This window comes from Bombyx mori, chromosome 12 (genome assembly GCF_030269925.1).
Source record: "Bombyx mori chromosome 12, ASM3026992v2".
NCBI lineage: Eukaryota > Metazoa > Arthropoda > Insecta > Lepidoptera > Bombycidae > Bombyx > Bombyx mori.
In genome coordinates this window covers 9,013,773-9,039,496 of record NC_085118.1, presented here as the reverse complement: position 1 = coordinate 9,039,496, position 25,724 = coordinate 9,013,773, and the positions used below count along the sequence as shown (strand labels likewise).

The following is a 25,724-nucleotide window of genomic DNA, read 5'->3' as shown; positions in this document are numbered from 1 at the left end:
TGCATTTATTGTTTTTAACAACATATTATACATAGGTACATTAGAATATATACAAAAAATTGGGATAACTATAATTAAGGAGAATCATCACATAACTTGCTTTTCCTCCAAGAGATATAATTAATTCTTGTATATTTATATACTCGAGGTGGTCGCTCTCCCAGTATTGGCGCTAAAGCCTTCGACGCGGTTCACCTAAAAAATATTTCATGAGAATCCGATTTTTTATAAGCTTGCAGTTACATTGTCGACCTAATTATTAATTTGTACCTATACAATTTATAGTTAAAATGAGACAATAATTTTAATTCATTCGTTGAGGTTAGGGTTAGTTAAAAAAAACTGTTTGATAGGTATGATTGAATTTATAGCGTCCCGCGTTTTTTAATTTCTTTTTCCGACTGGTTTACGTTTTGTCTGCCACCCTCTGTTTCACCAAATTCCATATAATTATATTCGATTAGATTTAGATCGCAATGATAGGGCGGCAGACGCAGAGCTTTGTGGCCGTGTGTATTCAAAAGTTTGTGGAAAAAATATCTTTTTTGTGGTTTGATTCTTAGTATAATTTGATACAATTCCCTCTTGTTAGTATTTTCTTCAAAGGCCAAGTTATGGGCTCGTAGCCATTCTTGCATTTCGCCCTTTACACATTGCACTTGTTGACGCCTTTTCGCTTTGGGTCGAATGGTGGGGTGCGTTGTCAATGACCACAATCCCATTTAATGGCAGGTTTGGTATCACTTTGCTTGACGCCATTTTGTAAAATTCGTTGAACAATAATCCACCATTGACCTGGATTTATATTTTTTAATGCTGCTATCGGTGCTATTTTGCTAGCACTGACTCACTGTATAATGTGAATGTATCCAGGTTTCATCTAGTTACGTAACCGATTATTGTCAACGCCATCGGAGCCATCGGAGCGAGCTCTCCAAGCAGCGATATCGGATTTTTGTATTAAGACCACCCGGGCGTTCTAGCACTTTTTAAATTTGTATCCCAATTGCTCAGTAATACCTAATTCTCGTGTAGTAATAATTAGTAATAATTATATTCTCTCTCTAGTAATAATTATATTCATAATTCAGATCTCGTTTTGCAATCTTGAGAATTTTATTTAAGGTTGGGATTCTTTTCTGACGGTATAAAATGAGTTAATAATAGAGCACAGAGTCGAAACTGTCAAGTATAATTTTTCTAGGACATTGTTTGCGTTTTTTACCTGGTGTCAATAATTTGGGTGGACTTAATTGGGCACTAGTACTTGGACGTGGCGAAGAAGGAGGATGTGGCGAAGAACGTGATGCTGGTAAAGCAGCTGGCTGGGATAATTGTTTGGCCTCATTTTTTATCTTCATTAGCATCCTCTTAGATATGCCGGTTGCGGCACAAGTTCGCTGAATAACTTTATCAACCGGTTAGGTCATCCTAATATTAGCTTTTTCTTCTTCGAAAAACTTCAATACTTTCAGTATTATGTTTCTCCCTTCACTGTGTATTATCTTTCCTTTCGTTTTTGTTGCCCACAACAAACCACTCGAAGTAAAAAAAAATTACGTTAACCGTTCAGTAACAGCATTTCCACAAAACTTAACAAAAAAAGTTCAAAAATTCAAGATTCAACGGATAGAGAGAAGAAAACTCGTATGACGCGTGTCGGCGACAAAGATGCTAACCGATGTGTATTATCTATGGCTAACCATACTAACGCGACAGGGCGCGGGCGATTGCGAGAAGGTGAGTGGGGAAGCGGGCGGGGCGCCGCATTCCAGTGAGGTGCAAACTTAGCTTGGTCGAGTTATACATTTATGATTATCTTCAGCAATACATGATTTATGATCGCGTAGACCAGGGCAGTCCAATCAACATACCTTTTCAGGCTTATTCAATTTAATACAAACGCTGGAGGGCCGCAGAAAAAAATAATTTCAAAAACAATACTTTCCGGGGATTCTCCCAATAATATTAAAATATAGCTTCAATTTTACATGATGTCATTGGAATGAAGTTTTACAAGAATAAAGATAAATTATACCAAATATTGATTAAATGTTTTGACAAAGAAATGCAATATCCAATCTATTTTCTGATAAAAACATGCGTCGGGAGCCGCATGAAAACAAGCCGCGGGTGATATGCAGCCCGCGAGTCGTTGTTTCGACAGCCCTGGTGTAGACAATTTTGGAAAATTGAAGCTCCCGAAGAGACCCTTTTAGTTCAATTTATAAAAACAGTTCAGTTGTAACTTGTATTATGCATGTTAACTTAACGCCAATAATTTGCACTTTGTAAAATGTTACGTATTTAAAAAATATGTTGGTAAGACTCGATTCAGCAACTGGAGACATCCTAAAATAGTGAACATATTAATACACATATATGTCATGTAATATTTGAATAGTTTTTTAAGGGATTTTATGACCTGGTAACTAAGACTTTTAGGTCAAGTCTTATTTTAATTTACATTCATATTTTAATGAAAAATGATAATATGGTGTGAAATAAAATGAAATGAAGATGATTAATTTGAGACATTGATCAACCGGGATGAAATCAAATGAAATGAGATGAGATGATAATGAATGAAATATAATCTCAGTAAAATGGTGGTCATTTACTGAGATTTTTTCAGTAGACTTTTTGGATAATCCCGAGAAGTTACATCCAGCGGCTTTGTTTCATTTTCCCACATTTTTGTACTTCCACAGATATTAAACAGTTAATAAACTACCGTTATTGCATATTTAAACCTGAAGAAACACTAAATAGACAAAATAAAACAAATCACACAACTTCACTCCTCCCGTTCCCGCCAAAAAGTCCAATATTTGAATAGTGACGTAAATAACGTTATAAGACGTCAATAAGACAGCACAGCAAATGAATTAAATTTTTTAAATTGAAAATTTTCATTTTTATTTTTGTGTAATATCATTTTACTATGAGTAGATTAGCAATTATTGTCTACATCCCTGATTTGCTAAACAACGAACCCATTCGAAGCCATAAATCATGTGAAATGCTATCTGTACGAGGTCTCATCGCCAAGTGGTTTTATAAGGAGGGTTAAATGGCAATGGCATGTCAAATTTCATGATGCATTTTATATAGTATTGATTTTAAAAGTTTGTACTAAACTGAAAATTAAGGCAACCGACCCATCTGTTCTTAAGCGCAATTAACCACCGCATATTTACAAGAACTATTGCTGACTACAAAATGATTTTAGGAATAAAGAATGTTCTAATAACTTAATAAATACCTACTCTGTCATCACCAAATTTTAATTCCATAATAGATCATATGGTTTAAATACAAAGAAAAAGTATACTACAGAGAATTGTTTTTATTTATACATAGAGGTAATTAAATAATGATGGTTTAGAGCGAACAGTTCAATCTCATTTTATGTAGCTCGAAAAATTACGCAGATGCAGCCTTCACAATCTCTTCAGCTACTTCTAGAGCAATAGCAGCTTCAGCTTTAGCCTGAAATTTATAAATAGATAATTAGTTAAAGTAAAAGTAGAGTTAAATGAAATAGAAGTATCACAATCCTGTCTTTTCGCTTGCTACCAAGTATTTGTGCTTTCCATTTTAAGAGTGGCAGTGGTGATATTTTTCAAACAAAATCAATTGTTATTAATCAATGATTATAATATCAATTATGATCTTTGTATTGTGATGTGTAAGATTCTGAGTACCCATGAACTCAAGGATAACTTCAGGTTCAGTCATGATAGTGATAAAAAATATGTAAAAATAACAGTTACATTCTTTTGTCTTTTGACTTTTATGTAAAGTTTTTTTTTTTTTTTTAATTTGGAATATTTATATAAAACTTTATTCATACCTTTTCATTAGAAGCAGAATTGAATTCAGACTGTGCTTTACTGAGGGCCTCCTGTGCAGCACTACGGTCAATGCTCTCCAGAGGGTGAGCCTCTTCGGCTAAAACCTGAAATTAAGAATTACATTCAATCAATGTTAAAATAAATAAAAAGTCAATTCTCATCATAATTATTTGAAGACTGTATTAATATCCAATACTTTAAACCTTAACATAACAAATCTATACTCTTTATTCCCAAACACCATTCATACAAGTTTCAGGACAAGTTTAGTGCACTGAATGAGGCATTAAACCTCTAAGCCTGGATAAAAACACAGATAAAGCCTATAATATTCCTTTACAACACAATTAATGTAGATTATAATATACAATATTTTACGAATGTGCACTATTCAGTATCCTTTTAGAGCCTCAAGCATGTATCTAACCTGAAGAAATGCAAAGTAAAAGTAACACTATGAAAGCCCATTGTCTTTAACAGTATTACTTTGGAGTTCTCTTATGCAAGCACTAATGTGGAATGGAAATAACTACCATGGACTACCATACGAGTATACTCGGCATCTTACCTATTAAGTCACGATTTTTTTGGAAATGTTAATACTCCAAGCTAATGTGCACCTTACAGTAGACAATGGATTGCCTGCGCTTTTGACAATAAAGACATTCATTGGATCAGAGACCACCATTAGGCAACAGGTATGCTTTCTACAAAAACAATAAATCTACTCTCCATTGAACATAATTATCTTTCAAAATTTAAAATCATTACCTGAACTGAGGAGTCATCATTTACTGTAATTGTGCCAGACGATACGAAGATTTTATTCTGTTTCCCATCATTTTCAAGAATTGTAACAACACCAGGTCTAAGAACAGCTGTAAATGTAAATAAATTATTATAAGTTTCCAAGTAGTCTTTTCCAAGGGTTCTCAAAGATTCCTAATAAAAATCTCATTATTTAAAGGTAAGCTTATTCCGTACATAGCACTGTTCCTCAAATATATAAGAAAATAAGCTACAAGTCTAAATGGAAAACATTGTTCAATATAAATTATGCAAAATTGCTTGCTGTATTGCGAGTTCGTATTTCATAGATCGGCAAATTAACATAAAAAAGCTAACATCTGACTCCCACATCTAAGACTGCGGATATAGTGCATAAGCTGATTTTTATTAGTTTTTTTGGTGGTTGAAGAATCTCACATGAATGCCTGGACAACATTTCAATTTGTGTATTTTTTTAAAATTACATCATACAATCGTAAAAATATATATTACAATACACTTAATCTAAACTGAGATTTCCTGTTGTTATTAAAACATTTATTAACAATTATATTTGTAAATAAAGCAACTAGACGTGCCTTATGGCTAAAAATGCATACAAAATAATTGTTTCTGCCTCTTCATGATGAATTTTGTACACAAAATAAATTTTATGTAGTTTATTATCACTCACCCAGGGTAGGTACGTGTTTAGGTAAGATACCAAAAGCACCACTAAATGATGGTACATCAATTTGTTTGACAACTTGTTTGTCATAAAAGACCTGGAATACAAAATTAAGTTTACAATTTAATTTGATTAAACGTTCAGTCTAACATAAAAGACAAAATCATTACATCTCTAAATCTATATTGAAAACTTTTAGTTTTGAGATAGCAGTAGGGGGTCACTAATGAAAATAAACTTACCTTATTACCCGCAGCGAAGGTCAATGCCATTTCGTCACCTTTGGGAGCATCTGCATAGTTACGTACTTGAAGCCGACGAGCTACATTTCTGATTACACCACGGAATGCCAGTGCCATTCTAACAGAAACATTAAAATCATTAACTTTAAATCAATCCCCATCAACAATTTATGCCTATATCCAGATTCTAACCTATTTAATACTCTAAAGTATTGATCAGCAGAATCAGACACAATGTATTTTCAACATTAACGACCATTTGAAAATACAATAACAGTATTCAAATCGTCTTGGAAAATCTAAAATTTAATATAAAAACAAGACTAGATTATGTAATAATTTTACAAAATTTTTAGCTTTATTTTAACGGTATATTCAAATAATTATTTACTGGGCCTTTTAATCTAGTGAAATAATTTATAAATCATCTTTGTACCTGATTATCTTTCTTTTCTTATTCAAATTATTACAAATGGAAATTTACTTTCGGCAATTTTCTTTCCGATTTCTGACAGGAGGACTGGGACATACACCATAGATAATCACTTTTTTTAGGGGATTTTATGACCTGATAACTAAGACCTTGAAGTCATACCTTATTTTAATTTATTCTTATTTTTATGAAAAATGATGAAATGAAATGAAGATGATTAATTTGAGACATTGATCAAACAGGATGAAATCAAATCAAATGAGATGAGATGAGATGATATGGGATGAAATATAATCTCAGTAAAATGGTGGTCATTTACTGAGATTTTTTCAGTGGATTTTTTGGAGGATCCCAAGAAGTGACGTCCAGCGGCTTTGTTTCATTTTCCCACATTTGTGCACTTGCACAGGTATTAAACAGTTAATAAACCACGGTTATTACACATTTAAACCTGAAAAAACACTAAATAGACAAAATAAAATAAATCATACAACTTCACTCCTTGCGTTCCCGCCAAAAAGTCCTAGATAATCACTTAAATGTAAGCATAGATAATACACTTATTAAATTAATAGAATTATGGAGGGTGGATGTAAGGATTACCGTCTCTTATGGGAGAAGCTTGAAAAAGTGTCCCTCTTTCAGCACTGAATATCAGTTCAAAAATCCTCCAGAATGGCGCTAGCATAGGCACAGGGTATGATATGAATTGAGTAGTTGTTAACTGATTGAAGTATGCTGAGTTAGGAAATTTAATATATTGAATGACTACAGCATTTAGTGATAGATAGTGTAATATACAAAACCTCACATGCTTACGTAGTCCAAACTAATTTCGTCAATAAAACCCTAAAATTATTGCTGTGGTAAAACGTGGAGACATCGAATGCATTTTCTGATCAGCTTTAAATAAAATACTTTTTGTGATTTTGTAGTGCTTACAGTTCTTTCGTCCTTTTATATTTCTCTATCTTATTCTAATAACTTTCAGCGCCCTATTTTAAAGGACATGGGCCACTCTTCATACATTGCACGGCCCACTAAACGAAGTTCAAGGACAGTAATGAAATTAAGTTTGAATAATAGACTATATATCCCTTTTATTATAAACAAATGAAAATCAATATTGTTCATGGGGATATTGTTTTTTGCAATGTAATGTCTTTTTTATGAAGATTTAATGTGGATTGCTTAAAATATAAATATATTTTACCAATGGCAGCTCCTTCAATATTATCAATGTAGCTTAGTCATGCTAATTTCTTTTTATTTATGATTTTAATTATCCCACCATTAAAATACCCTTAAATTTTATAATAAGTATGTAAAAATGAAATGTTTTTTTCTATAGATATTTCATTCGTGTCCTTGAGAGCACTAGTAGCTGGGCCGAAATGGCCCATGTCCTTTACCCGGTTGCTACAGTACCTTTATTTGGCACATTTTAACGGACACTACACACAGAGACGGTTCTCCTTACCTCTACCTCCATACTTCCGCTTAAGGAGGGTAGAGGCAAGAAACACTATCTTGTTGAAAAAATGTTTACCTATAAACAACAAATTATTTTTGGGAAATTCACCAAAATAGCACTTATGTAGGAAGTGGAAATGATATAAATATAGCAGAGTGGAGTGTGCTGGATTGAAGTGGACTGTGGTAAATAGTATAAGACACTGTTTTTATAATCTTTCCACTTGCTACTATGGCGCCACCTTAATTGGTCCTTTTCAGCGGACGCTTTTACACTGAGATGGTAGTCCTACCCTGTATACTTTCGATTTATACTACCTACCGATGTTCTAGAGCTTAAGCAAAGGAAACTACTAAAACAATAAAGTCCTATCATTAAATTTTAGATAGCCTTTTGCCGTAGTACTATTTACAATAACAATACTAGTTATTAACAATAATAGTTATTAATAAAAAAATATGTTAGATCTTCAGCTGGTACCACTGAAGTATGAAACCTAGCTGTGAATTTGACATTTTAAAAAAATTGACGTCTCCGGGATGACGGATTATTATTTACTACGTAATTCGGAAATTAGAATCCGGCGGGAAAATATTAATTAATAAAATCACACACATTTTACATATTTCAAGAAAGCTGATTACAAATTACTGAAATTGAAGATCTTGTGATTATTAGGTGCGATCAACCTGTAAGGGATTTTGATGTTCCTAATTGTTTTTTTTTAATAAAATGTTAATTGAGGATTTAGATATCAATTTATTATCCCAACTGGTTACGGAGCAAATTGATCAAGTCACTTGCTTGGAATGGTAAATACATGAAATATGAACATGTTACTGGCAATCCCTTTTTTCATTAATTTAATGTGAAATTTCTTTAACCACTACAGCTGTAAGTACTATGTTGCACCTGAAACAGCTTCTTGTGGGCATTCATTATGTCATTTATGTTGGAAAAAAAGACGTACTTGCCCTATTTGTGCTACGCTGCTCGAACGTCGATCTGCAAAATTGAACAGACCTTTACACACCCTGACTGAACATGTACAAAATTTAGGCAATGCATTTGAGAAGCTTTTCAAAACTAAACGTAAGTTAAATTTATAGCTAAATGTCGAAATTCTTACAGGTAAATTGGTTTTGTAAATATTTATTATGGCTTATATATTTCAGTAGATGAATTTACACTGGAAACACCAAAACAACCTGGATTTATAAATGACCCAATTGATAATGTCAAAGAGTGGCTTGCCAGTTCTCAAAACCAGTTCACAAATTCAGCTTTAAACTCAGGACAATCATCACAAGACACAGTCAAGATTGTTAATAAAGAATTGTCCGCAAATGAATTTCAAGTTCATACTAAAGTCAATACTGTGAAAAATTGTTCAGTAGTGGTTCCGGCACCAGCAGCTCAAGATGACTGGGACAAGATTGAAGTTATGCCAGATTCTGATGCATACATAAATAAAGAAAACATTGCAGGCCCAATGGACATTGAGCCATTTTCAATTGAAGACCAAGAATACACTACACAGAACCCTCGCAGAAGTTCCAGAATGAGGGATCTGAATATTAGTAGCAATAATGCTAAAACAGAAAATAACAATGCACTTGCTTTAAAACAAAACAAAGAAACAAATTCTGATATAGAAAAAAATTCCATAGTAGTGAAACAGAATTGGAATAATGTTAAAAGAATGAGAAAAGAATTTAGTAAATTGAACAAAAAAAACAGAAACAAATTAAATGTTTCGATTGAAATGGCTAAGAAAACTCAAATTTCAAATAAACAAGAAAATATAATTGATATGAAAGATATACAGGAATTAAACTGTGAAATTGATGAAAACACTCCAAACATTGAAAGTAAAAAAAAGTGCAATGAATTAAACAAAGGTTGTGATTTGGATGAAAAAAATCAAAATATAGATAAAAGAAGTCCAGAAATTAATATACCTACAGCACTAAATGGCATTGGTGGAAATACTGATAACAGCTCAAGTCAAGTCAATTTTTCACAAGAAATTAGTACAAGTTTAAATACAACAAAAAATTTGTCCAAATCAGAAAAAAAACCTTCATTGAATGAAAAGACAAAAACAACCACAATGCCTTTTCTTAAAAAAAGTTCTCTGTGTCCTCAAAGTCCAAAAAAAAAAGATGAAAATATAAGAACAGTAAATCATGTAATTGATACATCATCAAAAGAAAATACAAATGATGACATAGAAATTTCTATAAAAATAGGTAATACTGTAACTAATATTTTCATTAGAAAAAAAGAAAATGATGTTCAACTAAAAGTTAATACTGACCGTGAAATACAAACTACACTAGGGCCATATGATCTAGTATCTAAAGTACAAAACATAAACCAAGAAAACATACAAAAGTCAACGCAAGAAAATCAAACAACAAAAATAAATACTTTCAAAAAAATACCTGAACAATGCTTAAAAAAATCTGTATCAACTAAGCACAATACTTCTTCAGCCGACACAGCAACAGCCCATTTTGATATCACTGAAAGTGTGGAAAAAGAACTATCAAATATGAATATGGAAAATTTTAAGCAAAATAATAATATCAAGGAGAATCAATCCAATGTAATTGATAAAAATGCAGATATTGAACTTCTTAATGATTTAGATATTTTCAGTGCTTCAATGACTGATAATAATGTAAAACTATTAAGTCAACAAACGAAAATTGGTTCAAAAATATTAACACCAAGAGCACCTCCAAAACTCAAAACACAACAGTCTAATAATAAAAGAATAAGAGAACCAAATGAAGAAGATTTAAAACAAAGTAATAAAAAAACCAAACTGATTTCATGTACAGGTACTTTTGAAACTGCTGTTAACGATAAATCAATGTCTAATCAAAATGATGCTCAAGAAAGTGAACCTATCAACTACGATGTAATTATGGATCAAGTATTTGCAAACATTGATGCTGATATAGAAGATACAAGAAAAATAAAAACTGTCAAAGAAGCTTCCAACTTACTAGAAAAGACTGTAGAAAATCATACAACCGCTACACAAGATCAATTTATTAGTAAAACTCAGAGATCAATTGTGGAATGCTTCACCACTGACAAAACACTGGCCAATTCCCAAACAGTGAATGAAAATAAAAATCAAAAGGATAGTGAAAATATATTTTCTGTTTGTGAAAATCATACTGAATTTCAAAAGACAACCAATAGTGAAGTAAGTGCTTTGAATAGAATTACTTATTTGTTGTTCATGAAATATTTAATTTGAATACTTTAAATATTGTACTGATTACCTCTGTGGTACAGTAGTTACCACCTTTGATTACTAGACTGAGGGTTTTGGGTTCGATTCCCACATCAGGAAAACTTTCCTGTGATGAAAAAGTTTGTTTGCTCGTTGTTGTTGTGTTTAACACGTATAAATGTATATATTTTAAAGTACATAAATAAAATGACAGTTAGTTCCCCTTTTTTATTGTTGTCAGGTGATATCATAAAAATTGCAGACAGACTCATGGCACACCTGGGATTAAGAGGACATAGGCATCCAAATACATATCAGCATAAATGCCATTAGTCAGCTTGAACCATGAAATCAGTCTCAATAGTATTTATTGCATAACTATACCTTTGAAACCAGAATGTGTTACTACTTTCCAATGTGAATATTGTTGGCATCTATTTGACCTTGGAACTTGTAATATACCCACTAAAACTTACACCTATTTCATGTATTTATAAATTTATAAACATAATGATGACTTTATTACAAAAGAATCACTATTTTAGATGCCAGATACAGTACATAAGCACATGGAAGATACACTAACACCTGCCCTGTCTCAAAATGTCAAAACACCACTAGAATGCTTGAAAGCCAGTGACGACGACTGCGACAGTGTTGTGGAAGAGACACCACAAAAGTTTGTATTAATCACTTAATTAAAGTTGCGAATTACCTATATTATGTTAATGTTTAATGCGTATTAATTATTAATTCTGTCATTACAGATGTCACTCGTTCAACAAAGGAAAACAAAAGGAGAATTCAACTGTGAAAGAATGTGATCTTGGAACAGATCTGAAGCAAATCAAAAGTGTTATTAATTTAACAGACACGGCTGAAACTAATGAGAGCAAAGATGTAACCGTGGTTAATACAAATACTAAGAAACAGACCCTTGACACCCCGTTGACTATAAATAAGTTTGTCGATCAAATCAAACACAAGTCCACACCAATGGCAAGAAAGTCTTTAAACTTCGAGAGTGAGCAAATCAATGTTAATGATGATCCAGAACAGACATTTTGTCCTCCAACGGAAGCGCTTCCGGAAAACACCCAGGAAAAAGAATTTATGAAGAAAATTTTCGACAAATCTCAGACCACACAGATAGCAAGAGCTCTGGGTTCCTGTAACTCAATGCTTAATAATAAAGATTTTTGTGTCGCGGGATCTTGTTTGACATCAGCTGAACTTAAAAAACTCAAAGTCCTCTGCTCTGAAAATAAATGGTGCTACGTAGATAAATATACAAATAATTTAACACATTTAGTTGTTGGCGTTGATGAAGAGAAAAAATCACAAAGGTACTAAAATAAATTTATTATTATTATTAACGCAATTTCAAATATTCATTTAGTTAATACACATTAATCTGGCATTTCAGATCTGTTAAATACATGTGTGCTTTGGCGGCAGGCAAATGGATAGTTTCATTTGAGTGGGTGGAAAAGTGCTTGCATCTTAAGAAATATGTCGACGAGGTAAGTATTATCTTATGTAAAATCTTACTATAGCACTATTTGTAGATGTCTATAGCCTCCGGTAACCACTAACACCAGGTGAGCCGTGAGTTAGTCCACACGCTCAAGCAATAAAAAAAAATTGATATAAAATATTTACCATACTATACCCATACTTCCAATTGCTACTTAAAACAGTAGGCAGGCAGCGGCTTGGCTCTGCCCCTGCCGTTGCTGAAGTCCATGGGGGACGGTAACCACTCACCATCAGGTGGGCCGTATGCTCGTCTGCCTACAAGGGCAATAAACAAAAAAAATAACAAGTATATTTCGATACTTAACATTGGAATTACTTATAGGCACCCTATGAAGCTCTGGACAGCACGGGGGAGCCCGGACCGAAGCGGTCGCGTATCTCGAAACGGAAGCTATTCCATGGAATCACATTCTACTGTATGCCGTCATTTACCGTACTAGATCTTCAAACTCTAAAGGTAAACTTAAGTAATAATCTATTAGCTTGGACTAGATAGACAGGTTCCGGTCGGCAGTGTATCGCGTTCCGACCTGGCAGGCTTGTCTTGGCCCAGCGCGGTATCCCGGAACACCAGCGGCATCGCCCGGGAGCCGCGGGGTGGCACTGCGTATCTGGTTTTAGTGTTGACCGCGGGAACCCCCTCCACTTCGATAAAGCGGCACGACACGAGAATCCCCTCATCGTGGCCGCTGGTAACTGCATTCCCGATCCTACGGACAGAATGGGAAGTAGTCGACGTCGCCCCAAACACGTCATTTCGGATCCTCCCGATCAACTAACGGTGCTTTTAGGTACCTCAAGCACCATTCGTTGTTCAACAAGGTCATTGTTCTCGTCGAACCCGTCGCTTGCGACGAAGGGCTCGACGAGTAAATTAACCCTCAGACACAGCCCACTGAGTTTCTTGCCGGATCTTCTTAGTGGGCCGCGTTTCCGAACCGGTGGTAGATTCTGCGAAGCACGGCTCTTGCTAGGGTTCGTGTTAGCAACGTCATTAGGTTTGAGCCCCGTAAGCTCACCTACTAGTTAAGGTTACGCTGAAATAGCCTCTCAAGGCTCTCAGTTTAGGGAAGAAAAAAAAGGGAACGGGTTCTGACCCCGGACGGAGATCGGTTGTCGGGTGTAAGAGCGCAGGGGAGTCGCTTAGTGCGGTAGGGCCCTAAAATTCCTTAGGCACGCGGTCTGCTCCGAACACCTTGCAGATCGTCAAGTCCCACTTACCCCGCGCGCCCCCTAGCGCGGCGCGAGGACCTCGTAGGAGGTTCGGCCCCCAGCCTGGAAAAAAAAAATAGGCAGGTTGGACGAAGAAGAGGTACCGAATCATCACTCAATCGTTGCTTCAATTATATTTTGCTGCATCTAATATATGTATTTTTTTATTGCTTAGATGGCTGCACGAGCTCACAGCCCACCTGGTGTTAAGAGTTACTGGAGCCCATGGACATCTACAACGTAAATGCGCCACCCACCTTGAGATATAAGTTCTAAGGTCTCAGTATAGTTACAACGGCTGCCCCACCTTTCAAACCGTAACGCATTACTGCTTCACGGCAGAAATAAGGGCGGTGGGACCTACCCGTGCGGACTCACAAAAGGTCCTACCACCAGTAATTACGCAAATTATAATTTTGCGGATTTCATATAGAACAACTCTCTCATATCAGTATGAAAACGGACAGCTTTACTCGCATTCGCTATTTCTACACGAACTAGAAAAACTACACTATCAGATTAACAATAATCAAGACGGAATATACACTATCAGAGGCTTATTCAATTTATCTCGGGGTAATTGCGTTTCTTTAATTTCTATCTATCTGTATCTATCTATCTAATTTCTATCTATTATAAATGGCAGAGGCCCGTTACATGTTATTACTGGTACAATTTTTTTTTTTTTGTAATCTATAAATATACCTAGTTTGAAATGTATTCAAGCATGTGCTCGTGAGGTAATAATAATATCAAGAGAAATTAAATGTTAGTAACTGCTGTTAGAGCGTTTGTAAAACTAGCTCCGAATTCCAATTGAGTAATCGTCGAGAATTCAATTCACGTTTCAAAGTCACGTTCGCTTTACCTACTTACCTTGCCTGTCGTATATTATACTTGATCCAGAAATTTAAGAAACTACTAGTTCCAGCCCTACAGGGTGCCTCGAGCTACAGCCCTAATCGGGCTCGTACAGGAGCCAATCACCGGCGACATGTACTTACAGATCCACGAGATCCGTTTACATCATTGCTTCTAGCTCTTAAGGATAGGATCAGGAATCGCACAAGTCACCGTACTTATCGCGCTTGTCGAAAAGATCAATATGAGACCATCATATCAGTGCGCTGAGTTTCTTGCCGGATGTTCTCAGCAGGACACGATTTCAATCCGGTAGCAGATGCATTCGCGAACCAACGATCCGTTGAGTCTCCTGTGGAGGTATTCGAAGATATTTTAGCGAACCATCCGGTCCTGGTTGAGCCCTTGAATTCGCCTATCTATCCTGGCGAAGTTAGAAAAGCCTTCGGGTTATCATCCCAAAAACAAATCTATATTAAACTAGAGCTTCTCTGTCTATCAATACCTAATATTATTTTTCTATCAAGAATGCCAAGGATACAAAGCGAGAATAGTTCGGTTGTTATTAAACTGACAGGGGTTTGAACCCACAGCCTCCTTGAACCACGTTATTTTTTTCCACGCTCAGTGCTTACTAGAGCTCATAGATATCACACCTTGAGCGAAACCAGCAACCATGAGACACGAGGACTAAATCTCAATCATTTGTCGTTTGTAAGATCCGAAGGTTGGGCCCGGCGGCGCCCGACGTAAAGTCGTTGACTGTCGCCTCGAAGACCAGTCGGTCTGATGACCTAGAGATGGCGCCGCGAGTCTGGTTGTAAATTGACCGCGGGAAACCCCCTACTCTGCCTGGATTCTTACCCTGGGCGAACGTTGGGTAAGACGGTGCAAGCTGAGTGGTTTGGTGGGCCCTAAAACATCTACAAACCATGAAGTCCCACATACAGCGCACAGCCCTAAGCGCGAACACAGCGTATGTAGTTCAGCCCCCATTCCGAAAAATCTAAAGTCTAAATCTCAATAGTATAATATAACCGCTGTTCCTCTTTTCGAACCAGAATTTGCAGCAATTTATGGTTTACAGCAGAAATAGTCGTCAGGTCGGTGGTGGTACAATAACCACGCAGGCTCACAAGCCTTTGCAGGCTTAAACCCGGTCATCGTTAAGTAAATTAACCCATAGACACAGCCCACTGAGAAACTGAAATAGCCTCTCAAGGCTATCAGCATAGGTAGGGGAAAACAAAAGGTTTTTAATACTTTTATTTATTTATCCTGATTTGATTTCTATTCTCTATTGTCTCTATTTTTAAGAATAAATATTATGGTTAGAGCGGTACCACTACGGAAACGTATACCCGGGTTGTTGCCAACACGGTACACCATATCGCGATTGGATGTGTGGAGTAACGAGAATGGATAGAATACGGAATGAATATGTTAGAGGAAGTCTGAAAGTGACACCTGTAACAGAGAAGCTGAGAAGTGCGCGTTTGGGATGGTATGGACATGTGATGAGACGAAATGAAAATGATGTTGGTAAGAGAGTGTTAACTATGAATGTGGAAGGATATAAAGGAAGAGGTAGACCTAAGAAGAAATGGATGGATTGCGTGAAAGACGATATGGGTGAGTGAGCGAAGAAATGGTATATGAGTGAAGAGTATGGAAGGAGAAAACATGTTGCGCCGACCCCAGGAGCTGGGAGAAGGGCAGGATAATGATGATTCCAATAAATTTGAATCTTCATTCTCATGCCTTAAGCAGATGGATTTCACATCTGTAGGTGCCAATAACCATTTTAAATCAGATAATTTTTCCTATCGACGCTAATATAATTAAAATAAATTGTAAAGAAAGTATTTCGGTGGACCACAACCTGTATGTAATAGACAATTAATCATATTTGGAAAACGAACTAATCCTAGAAACAGGAAAGCCAAACAGATATCTGAACTGTAATATTTAGTATCAATGTTCATCATGAAACGTGTTATAGAAACACAAACAAATGATAAAGTAAAATTGCGACCTTTATAATTTTCCTGTCATATCTATTTTGATAAAAAATCATTACAATAAAATTCTTAAGAGGATTTAAAACAGGATCTAGAAAAAGCAAAACAAATTGAAACCAATATATTATTTTATTACTAGCATATAATATACACTTGTATGATTATTTTAACATGCTTTTGTTAGCATGTTATGTTTGTTTTGAACGGAATCTTTGAAAGTTAGTTTTTCCGCCTTCATACGTCCGATTGACTTGAAAATGTGGTCACGCATAAAGGTCCTATGACATTACAATAATTTGATAACTTCACCTTAATATATAGTATATTATATAAAGCCTTGACTAGTATCAACAATAAAAACAACAAATAAATTTATTGTTAGTTACTCGCGGACTATCTATCGTATTCTATCGTATGCCAGAAACTTCCAGAAATTCCTTTTTTTTTTCATACCTAAGCTAGCCTTGAGAGGCTATTTCAGCGTAACCTTAACTAGTAGGTGAGCTCGCGGGGCTCAAACCTGACGACGTTGCTAACACGAACCCTAGCAAGAGCCGTGCTTCGCAGAATCTACCACCGGATCGGAAACGCGACCCACTGAGAAGATCCGGCGAGAAATTCCAATAATGACTGTTCGATGTTTCATATAGCACATCGAGGGGTGAAAGACTATTTGGTTTAAGCGACGTTTTTGCAACTTTACAGAATAGCCACTTAAGGTTTAAATTTTGGAAAAAATAATAATAATAAAGAAACTTCTTCAGCTATTTGATTGAAGTAAACTTAATTTAAGTTAAATTAAAAACTTCAAACTGATGATGCTAAAATCAAATAAAACGCGCCTTTAATTACAAAGATAAAGGTCGGTTAAACCAATTAGCCGTTCACCCCCGATTTACTATAAACATAAGCTATAAACAAATATAACACTTATACTATACAGTACATTTTCTAATATTTTAATGCGCAAAAATGTATTGTGCAAAAGTAACAAAGATTACATTTCATATGAATCATAATAATAATACACATGTTGACGACGATTGTAGTATCTATTAAATGGTGTAATATTGTATGTTATTGCAAATATTGTTGACACGAAGGAACAAAATCATAATAATACCTTCTTTGGTCAGTGTTTTTGTTACACTTATAGGCATACAAGTGTCCGGCTATCTGATGGTGAGTGGTTACCGTCGCTCATGAACGTCAGCAATGCTAGGAACAGAACCAAGCCGCTACCTACCGCGTTGCACGTTGAACCCTACAATGACGTGGCCAATTTTGTTAGTTGTTGTTAGTTTCGTTAGTTGTTGTTGGGGATTGTGTAACAAAATAATAATAAGTTTATACCTATAAAGTTTCCATTTGAAAATAATGATTATTTGAAACGTAATTTGTGTACGGCGTGAGAAGCCTTTGTTTCGAAACAAATGAGATAACCTCTTTGGTCTCGGACTCCAGATCATAAATTGTCATAAAATTAAGAATGAACTATGTGAGACTAAACTACACTAGGCCATTACTAGCTAGGAATAAAAATTGATATTTCAATTGTATTTAACGTATGTAACGGCCGTCTGGTGTAGTGGTAAGTGACATGGTCACTACACAAGGGGTCGCGGGTTCGAATCCCGCCAAGGGAAGATATTTGTATGATAAATATAAATGTCTTTCCAGGGTTATGGGTGTATATAAAATATATGTATGTGTATAATAAAAATCTTACATTTATTTCCGTTAGTTGGTACCTGTAACACAAGTTCTTTACGAACTTATCACGGAACCAGTTAACGTGGCGTGATTGTTAGTAAATATTTATATTTATTTACTTTGAAAATTTTGTGGCTGTCTGAGGATTATTGAATTACGAACAATCGCCCAATTACACCGAGTATTTTATGAACAAGCCAAGAGTGCTTCAATCTATTTAACCATGTAAACTCGTGGTAAGGTAAAATAGTGTAAACAATAACTGATATTTAGAATTAGTTCAAACATTGGTATACGGATACTTTTTACAAAGACTTAGGTATTTACTCAATTATTCCTTTTCTACAGAGCATGCTGGAAGCCGCAGGTGGCCGTGTCGTGACTGATCCGAAATATGTTCGTATTAGTAAGGACGCACCTGGTCCCGCCTTACTACTTGCCGAGCCCGAGAATACGCAAGAGGATCGTTTCATATGTCAGTACCTAATAGATTATGACCGAGCTTTGCTTGGTCTTTTTTTTTTTTTGTTAACGCCATCTTGTTTTATCTTTAAAGCGGTTAGTTGCCCTCAATTAAGAAAAATAGTATTATTATGCGCCAATAGATGTCGGGAAGAGTTGATTATTGAAAACACGAATAATACAACATTTTCTGAAAATAAATCGTAGCTAGATCGATTTATCGCCCCCGAAATCCCCTGTATACTAAATTTTATGAAAATCGTTGGAGTCGTTTCCGAGATTCAGATTATATATATACAAGAATTGCTCGTTTAAAGGTATAAGAAAGATAAGATACAATAAAATTAACACGTAATTTTTTTATGGATAGTCCAAAGAGGGTTAACATCACGCAAGAGGTCGGTCGTAAAACTCATGTCATATTCCAATGCAGGATGATAAGCCCATAGACACAGCCCACTGTGTTTCTCGTCGGATCTTTTCAGTGGGTCGCGTTTCCGATCCGGTGATAGAATAAGCAAATTCTATTACTAGGGCCAGTGGTAGCAAAACTTCCGGTTTGTGCCCCGTGAGCTTTATATAAATATTTAAGGAAAACCATATCGAGGGGTGAAAGGCTATTTGATTTAAGCTACTTTTTTCTTTGTAATTAAATGTCCTTTTATTTGATATTAGCATCAACAATTCGATGCTTTTAATTGAACTTCAATTAAGTTTACCCTATTGAAATAGCTGAAGAAGTTTTTTTTTGTTACGATATTTTTTGCAAATTTTAACCCGTTAAATGGCTCGTCTGTAAAGTTGCAAAATTGTCGCTTAAACCAAATAGCTTTTTATCATTTATTTAATTATTTATTTTAAAAAAGTACTGCCACATCACAAACATTTAACATTGAAAATAACATAACTAATTAATTTATGGCCTGATGCATGTGACACTAATGGCGTACGTAACATTGGCAATTCATCGGCTCGAAGATTGAATACAATACAAAAAAAAAAAGTACCTTATGAAAATATATCACTCTATGTTCCCCGTAGACAAGTGAATGTACCGATGATGTTTTACAGACCTCGCAATGGAGCAGAGCATCGTACCAGTTAACTACGAGTGGGCGCTAAATTGTCTCGGCAGTTATACTTTGGGGTCAGTTCAAGAACTGTTACTTTGTCCGGCGGCGCTGCTGCCGACGTTGACTTCACAATGGCCTGCTTGTTTAATAGCTCGCGAATATGATGACTAAACTTTTTGAATTACACGGATATCAAATAAAATGTATTTTATAAAAAATTATAAAAAAATTTGATTTATAATCTCACAATATAAATATCACATTCAAAATAATTTAAATAAAAACACACTGTCTATCTTATAATAATATATGTTTATTGTATTTTAATATATACAAAAATGAAAATGAATGTGTTGATTAGTTGTGAATGATGATGATTCTATAATAAATTGTCGATTAAAATTTTATTGTTTGAGTACATTTTAGAATGATGCAGTTTATTTTATCTAAACTTTTGTAATAAATGTTAATTCCAAAAAGTAATTCGAAGTTTTTGATTTTTAAAAGTTATCATGTCTCAATTTTACAAGTGTTACACCACTGTAGTTTCTGAATAGACGGCCAAAATCCAAGGCAACTGAGGCCGAGTCAATGACCTCTAGCTCGCTAATAAAATGAAATTAAAGTGTTTATTGAAGTTGTCTGAAATCACAGATACAATTTACCGACATTATCAAAGATGATAGATGAAAATTTTGAAATCATCCCTAATAGCAGAATAAACCTCAAATATTCCCGATCTTCTCCCTGTTTTTACTTGTTGTAGGGCGCATTGTAATTCTGTACGTGTAAGTACCATCTTTTCGGTCTGAACAGTATGATAGCTTTATTACAATACTACTAAGATTTGCACCTCAGGTCATAAGCTAATAACGTCATTCACTTTATGTCGCCACCCATTTCAAGACATCAAGACTGATTGCTTCACAAATATAATACCTTCTACTGATAACTCGAAAGTACGCTACTACTTAAGTAGATAGACCGATGACAAATCCTGTCGCTTGAAGACAAACTTTAAACAATTTCTTGGGGTTCTTCCATGTATTAGCCTAAATGAATTAACTACACCACCCCGCGGCTTCACCCACGTTAAATTTGTAATCGATAAATAGTTGCTCGTATCATTAACAGCAACATTAATGAAAGTCTTTGACAAGTGTGAGTTGCCAGTGATGACATATAGCACTAAGACGTGGTCGCTCACAATGGGCCTTATCAGAAGGCTCAAGGTCATCCAAAGATCAATGTAGAGTATAGCATTCGGAGTTTCCCTGCGAGAGGAAAAACATAATGAACGGTCGAAGGATTACTTGAACGGTCGTTTCGTTTCGTTTGTCGACTATTTTACTTATATGTATATGAGAACGGTAAATTCGTTCCTTGTCGTCTCGTTTGTGTCCGTCTTTAAGGAAGTCAAAAAATGTACTGCCTACCGCTAGTCACGTCCGCCCTCGTTCCATTTCTCTCTTTATTTTTGAATTCTTGTCAAGTGTCTGTTTTAGTCTGTGTCTAGTCGTTGTAGGTCTTATGTCCTGTCAAAGAGGTTGCACGCCACGAGACATAATAACCGACATATGCCAAAGGATTGCGACGTTGAGGTGGCAGTGGGCAGGGCACATTGCTCTTAAAACAGATGGCCACTGGGGCTGAAAAGTGACGTCTGCGAACCGGAAGACGTAGCGTAGCCCTCCGACTAGTACCGACGACTCGAGATTCGCAGGGATCCGCTGGATGCAAACAGCGCAGGACCGATCGTTGTGGCGAGGTTTGGGGGTGTCCAAGTCCAGCTGTGGACGGACATCAGTGGGCTAATAGATAGATAATATTTACTGGTTCATGAAGTACAATTTGTAGATTCGATACGTAAGTCACAGAACATTAAACACACTGTCTGTAATAACTGTATTTAATTAGTTAGTAAAAGGTTATTAAGACAACTGTAATGAAACGCATAAGTATTCACACGCGCCATGTTTATTATGTAGTGTCATCCCCCGTACATGTCAACCACAGCTTATACCAATAAGTATCTTCACATGACATCTCCCTTTCTTTACTCAAATAAACCTACAAAGTAACCAATTTGAAGTTTTATTTAACTTAGATTCTAACTTAATATAAGACTTGACCCTTTAGCCAACTTGGTTGTTTTACCTGCCTTCCAGACCTTGTTTGCCTTATATCAGTATTTACATTTTCCAAAGTTACTGACTTCCTATTGCTAGTAGTGTCATTAGACTGTATATTGTCATTGTCACTCTCAATATTGTCATTGTCACTGCCAATGCCACTACTACCAATTGAATCTTCTATATCACCACTGTTATAGTCTCTTTGTCTATTAGAAGAGCCTTTGTAAATATTGTATCTATTTCTTTTAATCACTTGTCCTTGCTCTGTTAGAATATTGTATGCTCTATGTTTGTTTTTTTGTATTATTTTCCCCCTAAGATTTTTATTTTTACTATCCCTTATAAACACATTTTGACCCTCTGTAAACTCAATTCCTTTTTGATTATTTCTTCTATCATGATAATATTTGTATTTAATTTGCTTTTTCTGCAAACTATTCCTAACTTTCTTTAATTTATTTTTACCTGGCAAAGAAGATCTGGTAGGTAACAAAGTTACTGTTTGTCTTCCTAAGAGTAACTCATTAGGAGACATGTTAATTTCTGAATCTATAGGTGTGTTGCGATATTCCATCAAGGCCATATAAATATCTTTCTGATCAAAATCACATTTTTTAAACATTTTTTTAACAATCTGAATGTGCCGTTCAACCATACCGTTGGACCTCGCATAATATGGACTAGATTTAACTAACTGAAATCCCCATTCTTTCACAAATTCTTGAAATTCGTAACTATTAAACTGTGATGCATCATCTGTACATAGCTTTGTTGGAATACCCCATCTCGCGAACATCTGCTTTAATGCTAATATGTGACTTTGCGTGGATTGATCCACCATATTTATAATTTCCACATATTTAGTTAAATAATCTACAACCATTAAGTATATATTATTTTTATAGAAGAACATATCAGCTCCTATTATATCCCAGGGTTGTTTCGGTATGTCCCTTAGAATTAGGGTTTCAAATGAATGAGATTTTTGATATTTCAAACATGCTTCACAGTTTCTGATGTGGTCTTCCAGCTCTTTATTCATAAATGGCCAATATAACAATCCTCTTATCTTATTTTTGCATTTTTCTAATCCTAGGTGGTTGTAGTGAATTAAGTTCAATATTTCTTTCCTCAGTGACTTTGGTACAAAAACTGCATTATTTTTAAATATTAACCCATTTGCATAATACAAATCCTCTTTTATAGAATGATAATATTTTAAATCTGTTGGTAATTTTACTTTATCTGGCCATCCCATTTCAATATTTTTTATAATTTTTTGACATTCTTCATCATTTGCAGTTTTTTTTTTAAAATCTTCTAATTTTTGTTCTGTGAATTTTAATCCTTCCGTTATCAAGCAAACATGCAATTCTACATGCTGATCCAAATCTTTATTACATATTTTGTCTGGTAAGCTATTCCTAGACAAGGCGTCAGCTACAAATAATTCTTTTCCTGGTTTATATCTTATTTCCAGGTCATACCCTTGAATTCTCAATCTAAGCCTTTGTAGTCTTAGTGGAGTTTCATTGATTGTTTTTTTAAATATGTATTCTAAAGGCCTATGATCAGATTCAACTATTACATGTTTATCATAAATATATTGATGAAACTTTTCACATCCATATACTATTGCCAACATTTCTTTTTCAATTTGTGCCCATGACTTTTGGCACTCTGTCAAGGTCTTTGACCCATAAGCAACTGGTAAATTATCCTGTAGGAGTACCGCTCCCAACCCTGTGGAGCTACTGTCGACTGAAAGAGTCACTGGTTTGTTGACATCAAAGTATCTGAGCACTGTTGCACTAGTGAGAAATTGTTTTATTTTTTTAAAATCTTCTTTTTGTTTGTCACCCCAAATGTACTCTACGTTTTTTTTTAGCAATTGTCTTAGTGATTCTGTCAATTCTGATGTATTTGGTATAAATTTAGAAATGTATGTTATAATACCCAAGACAGTTTGTAATTCCTTTTTTGTTGTTGGCTCTTTCATGTCCACAATAGCTCGCACTTTTTCTGGGTCTGGCTTAAGGCCCTCACTAGATAGGATATGACCCACATATTTAACCTCTTTTACACCTATGACACATTTCTCTTTATTAAACTTGACCCCAGCCTGCCGAGCCTTTTCTAAAACTTGGAGTAATCTTTCATCATGTGTTTTTTTCGTATCTCCCCATACTAATATTTCATCAACATAAGTTACTACACCTTGTATCTCATTGAAAATTTCTGAATAACACTTAGTAAATACCTCAGGGGCAGAATTCAGGCCAAATGGTAACCGCTTAAAACAATATCTTCCAAATTGACCTGCATTGAACGTTGTTAGCAGTTGACTTTCTTCTGCTAACAAAATCTGATAAAATCCTTTGTTTGCATCTAACACTGAGTAATATTTGGCATCAGGCATGGCTGAAGTAAGTTCCTCAAAGGTAGGTATTTTATGACGTTCTCTAATGATACATTTGTTTATATTTTGTGGATCTAAACACAATCTAATTTTATCTTGACTTTTTTTTACAATCACCATAGAGTTAACCCACTCAGTTGGTTCTTGCACTTTCTTTATTACATCAAGTTGCTCCAACCGATCAAGCTCATTTTTTACTTTATCTACTAATTTAAAAGGAATTTTCCTTGGTGGCTCCACTACAGGTGCACAATTGTCTGTTAATTTAATTTTGTATACATAGTTCAATTTTCCTAAGCCATGAAACAAATCTTTGTATTCACCAATGTCCTGAACTACATATTCCTTTGAAATATTTTCAACTTTGTTTATTAAACCCAACTGCACAGCAGCTTTATAGCTCAGCACATTAGTAGTTTTAAATTTTACCACATAAAAGTCAAGTACATACTTTTTTTTATTGAATTTCACTATAGTTTTAGTCATACCTACTGTTTCTATAGTTGAGCCATCAAAGTTTTTTAATTTTGTACAAGTTTCTGTCATTTTTAAGTCTAGTTTTTTCACTATAGCACTAGTCAAAATATTAACCTGCGATCCTGTATCCACTTTGAACTTCATCTTCTGTCCTCTCACTTTTGCCTCAACGATCCAGTCCTCTGTATCAACCTGGCCCACAGTTACTGACCCCACTACTAATGAGTCATCACTATCATCATCGCTGACATACACAGCACCAACTGTTCTGCACATCTGCATGTAATGTCCATATCGATTACACTTAGCACATCTCCTTCCAAAGGCTGGGCAGGATCGATGAGAATGCACTCCTCCGCATCTTTCACAATTATTATTCTTCAACCTTACTGATCCTTCTGCACTCTTACCTAGATGTTGTTTATTATTAAAACTGGTTTTATTCTGATTAGGCATTCTGCTTCGAGATTCTTGTTTTCTTGTAACAGCTTCAACTGTCTTTTCTGTCATGACTTGAACCTGTTTTGCAGCACTCTCAGCCACTTTACATATTTTCATGCAGCTATCCAATGTTAAGGTCGATTCTTTAAGCAATCTTTCTGTTAATTTGGCATCATTTAAGCCTAATATGATTTGGTCTCTTATTAAGCTTTCTTCTAGGTCTGCAAACCCACAGTCTCCCGCCAATTTTCTCAACGTACAGAAAAATTCATCAAAACTTTCTCCATCTCTTTTTTTTCTGCTGAAGAAGACATGTCTGCTAAAAGTTTCATTTCCGGGTGGCGAACAATATTCATTAAACTTCTGTTTTACTTCCACATAAGATAACTTTTCTTTGTTCTTAAAACCATTGTATATGGTTAGTGCTTCTGCACCTAGGCAGTGCAAATAGATTGCCTTTTTCTGCTTATCTTTAATTTTTTCATCACCTTCCGTCCCGCTAGCAATCATATAAATATCATATTGCTGTGTCCATTTTTGAAAATTTTGTTTCAAGTCGCCCATGAGGCTTAATGGTGGCGGTGGTTTTAACGAATCCATCTTCCGTTTACAACGGTTTACTTCCACTTAGGTTTTTATATTTATCTCAATAAGTT

General features: G+C 35.1%; 3 protein-coding genes across 3 annotated transcripts; 1 reads left to right on the top strand and 2 right to left on the bottom strand.

The window, feature by feature from the left end:
* Positions 1-3,334: 3,334 nt before the first annotated feature.
* On the bottom strand, positions 3,335-6,042 carry LOC100101165 (H+ transporting ATP synthase delta subunit; the record flags this gene model as incomplete). The annotated part of the gene is given in 6 exon segments (NM_001099621.1): positions 3,335-3,492; positions 3,857-3,961; positions 4,629-4,735; positions 5,320-5,410; positions 5,556-5,673; positions 5,992-6,042. Coding segments are annotated over 5 exon segments (486 nt in total).
* A 1,938-nt stretch (positions 6,043-7,980) lies between these two features.
* LOC101735478 (breast cancer type 1 susceptibility protein homolog) lies at positions 7,981-20,079 on the top strand. The gene is made up of 9 exons (XM_038014412.2): positions 7,981-8,274; positions 8,355-8,554; positions 8,638-10,685; positions 11,261-11,394; positions 11,483-12,061; positions 12,142-12,238; positions 12,577-12,711; positions 18,410-18,536; positions 19,595-20,079. The coding sequence occupies exons 1-9, from the start codon at positions 8,195-8,197 to the stop codon at positions 19,765-19,767; spliced, it is 3,573 nt and encodes a 1,190-aa protein (XP_037870340.1). The 5' UTR covers positions 7,981-8,194; the 3' UTR covers positions 19,768-20,079.
* A 1,497-nt stretch (positions 20,080-21,576) lies between these two features.
* Positions 21,577-25,668, bottom strand: LOC105842115 (uncharacterized protein K02A2.6). The gene is made up of 3 exons (XM_038014428.1): positions 22,065-25,668; positions 21,754-21,950; positions 21,577-21,666 (listed from the first exon to the last, which is right to left on the bottom strand). The coding sequence occupies exons 1-3, from the start codon at positions 25,666-25,668 to the stop codon at positions 21,577-21,579; spliced, it is 3,891 nt and encodes a 1,296-aa protein (XP_037870356.1).
* Between the last annotated feature and the right edge of the window lie 56 nt (positions 25,669-25,724).

What these genes read in the sequence shown, in the direction of transcription:
- LOC101735478 (XM_038014412.2), top strand. Translation starts at nt 8,195, where the DNA reads ATGTTAATTGAGGATTTAGATATCAATTTATTATCCCAACTGGTTACG. An exon ending in CAAGTCACTTGCTTGGAATG is followed by an intron (nt 8,275 to 8,354) that starts GTAAATACATGA and finishes TAACCACTACAG; the next exon opens with CTGTAAGTACTATGTTGCAC. An exon ending in GCAAGAGGATCGTTTCATAT is followed by an intron (nt 18,537 to 19,594) that starts GTCAGTACCTAA and finishes GATGTTTTACAG; the next exon opens with ACCTCGCAATGGAGCAGAGC.
- LOC105842115 (XM_038014428.1), bottom strand. Translation starts at nt 25,668, where the DNA reads ATGGATTCGTTAAAACCACCGCCACCATTAAGCCTCATGGGCGACTTG. An exon ending in AAATGTGTTTATAAGGGATA is followed by an intron (nt 21,951 to 22,064) that starts GTAAAAATAAAA and finishes ATATTTACAAAG; the next exon opens with GCTCTTCTAATAGACAAAGA. An exon ending in AAACAAGGTCTGGAAGGCAG is followed by an intron (nt 21,667 to 21,753) that starts GTAAAACAACCA and finishes GTTACTTTGTAG; the next exon opens with GTTTATTTGAGTAAAGAAAG.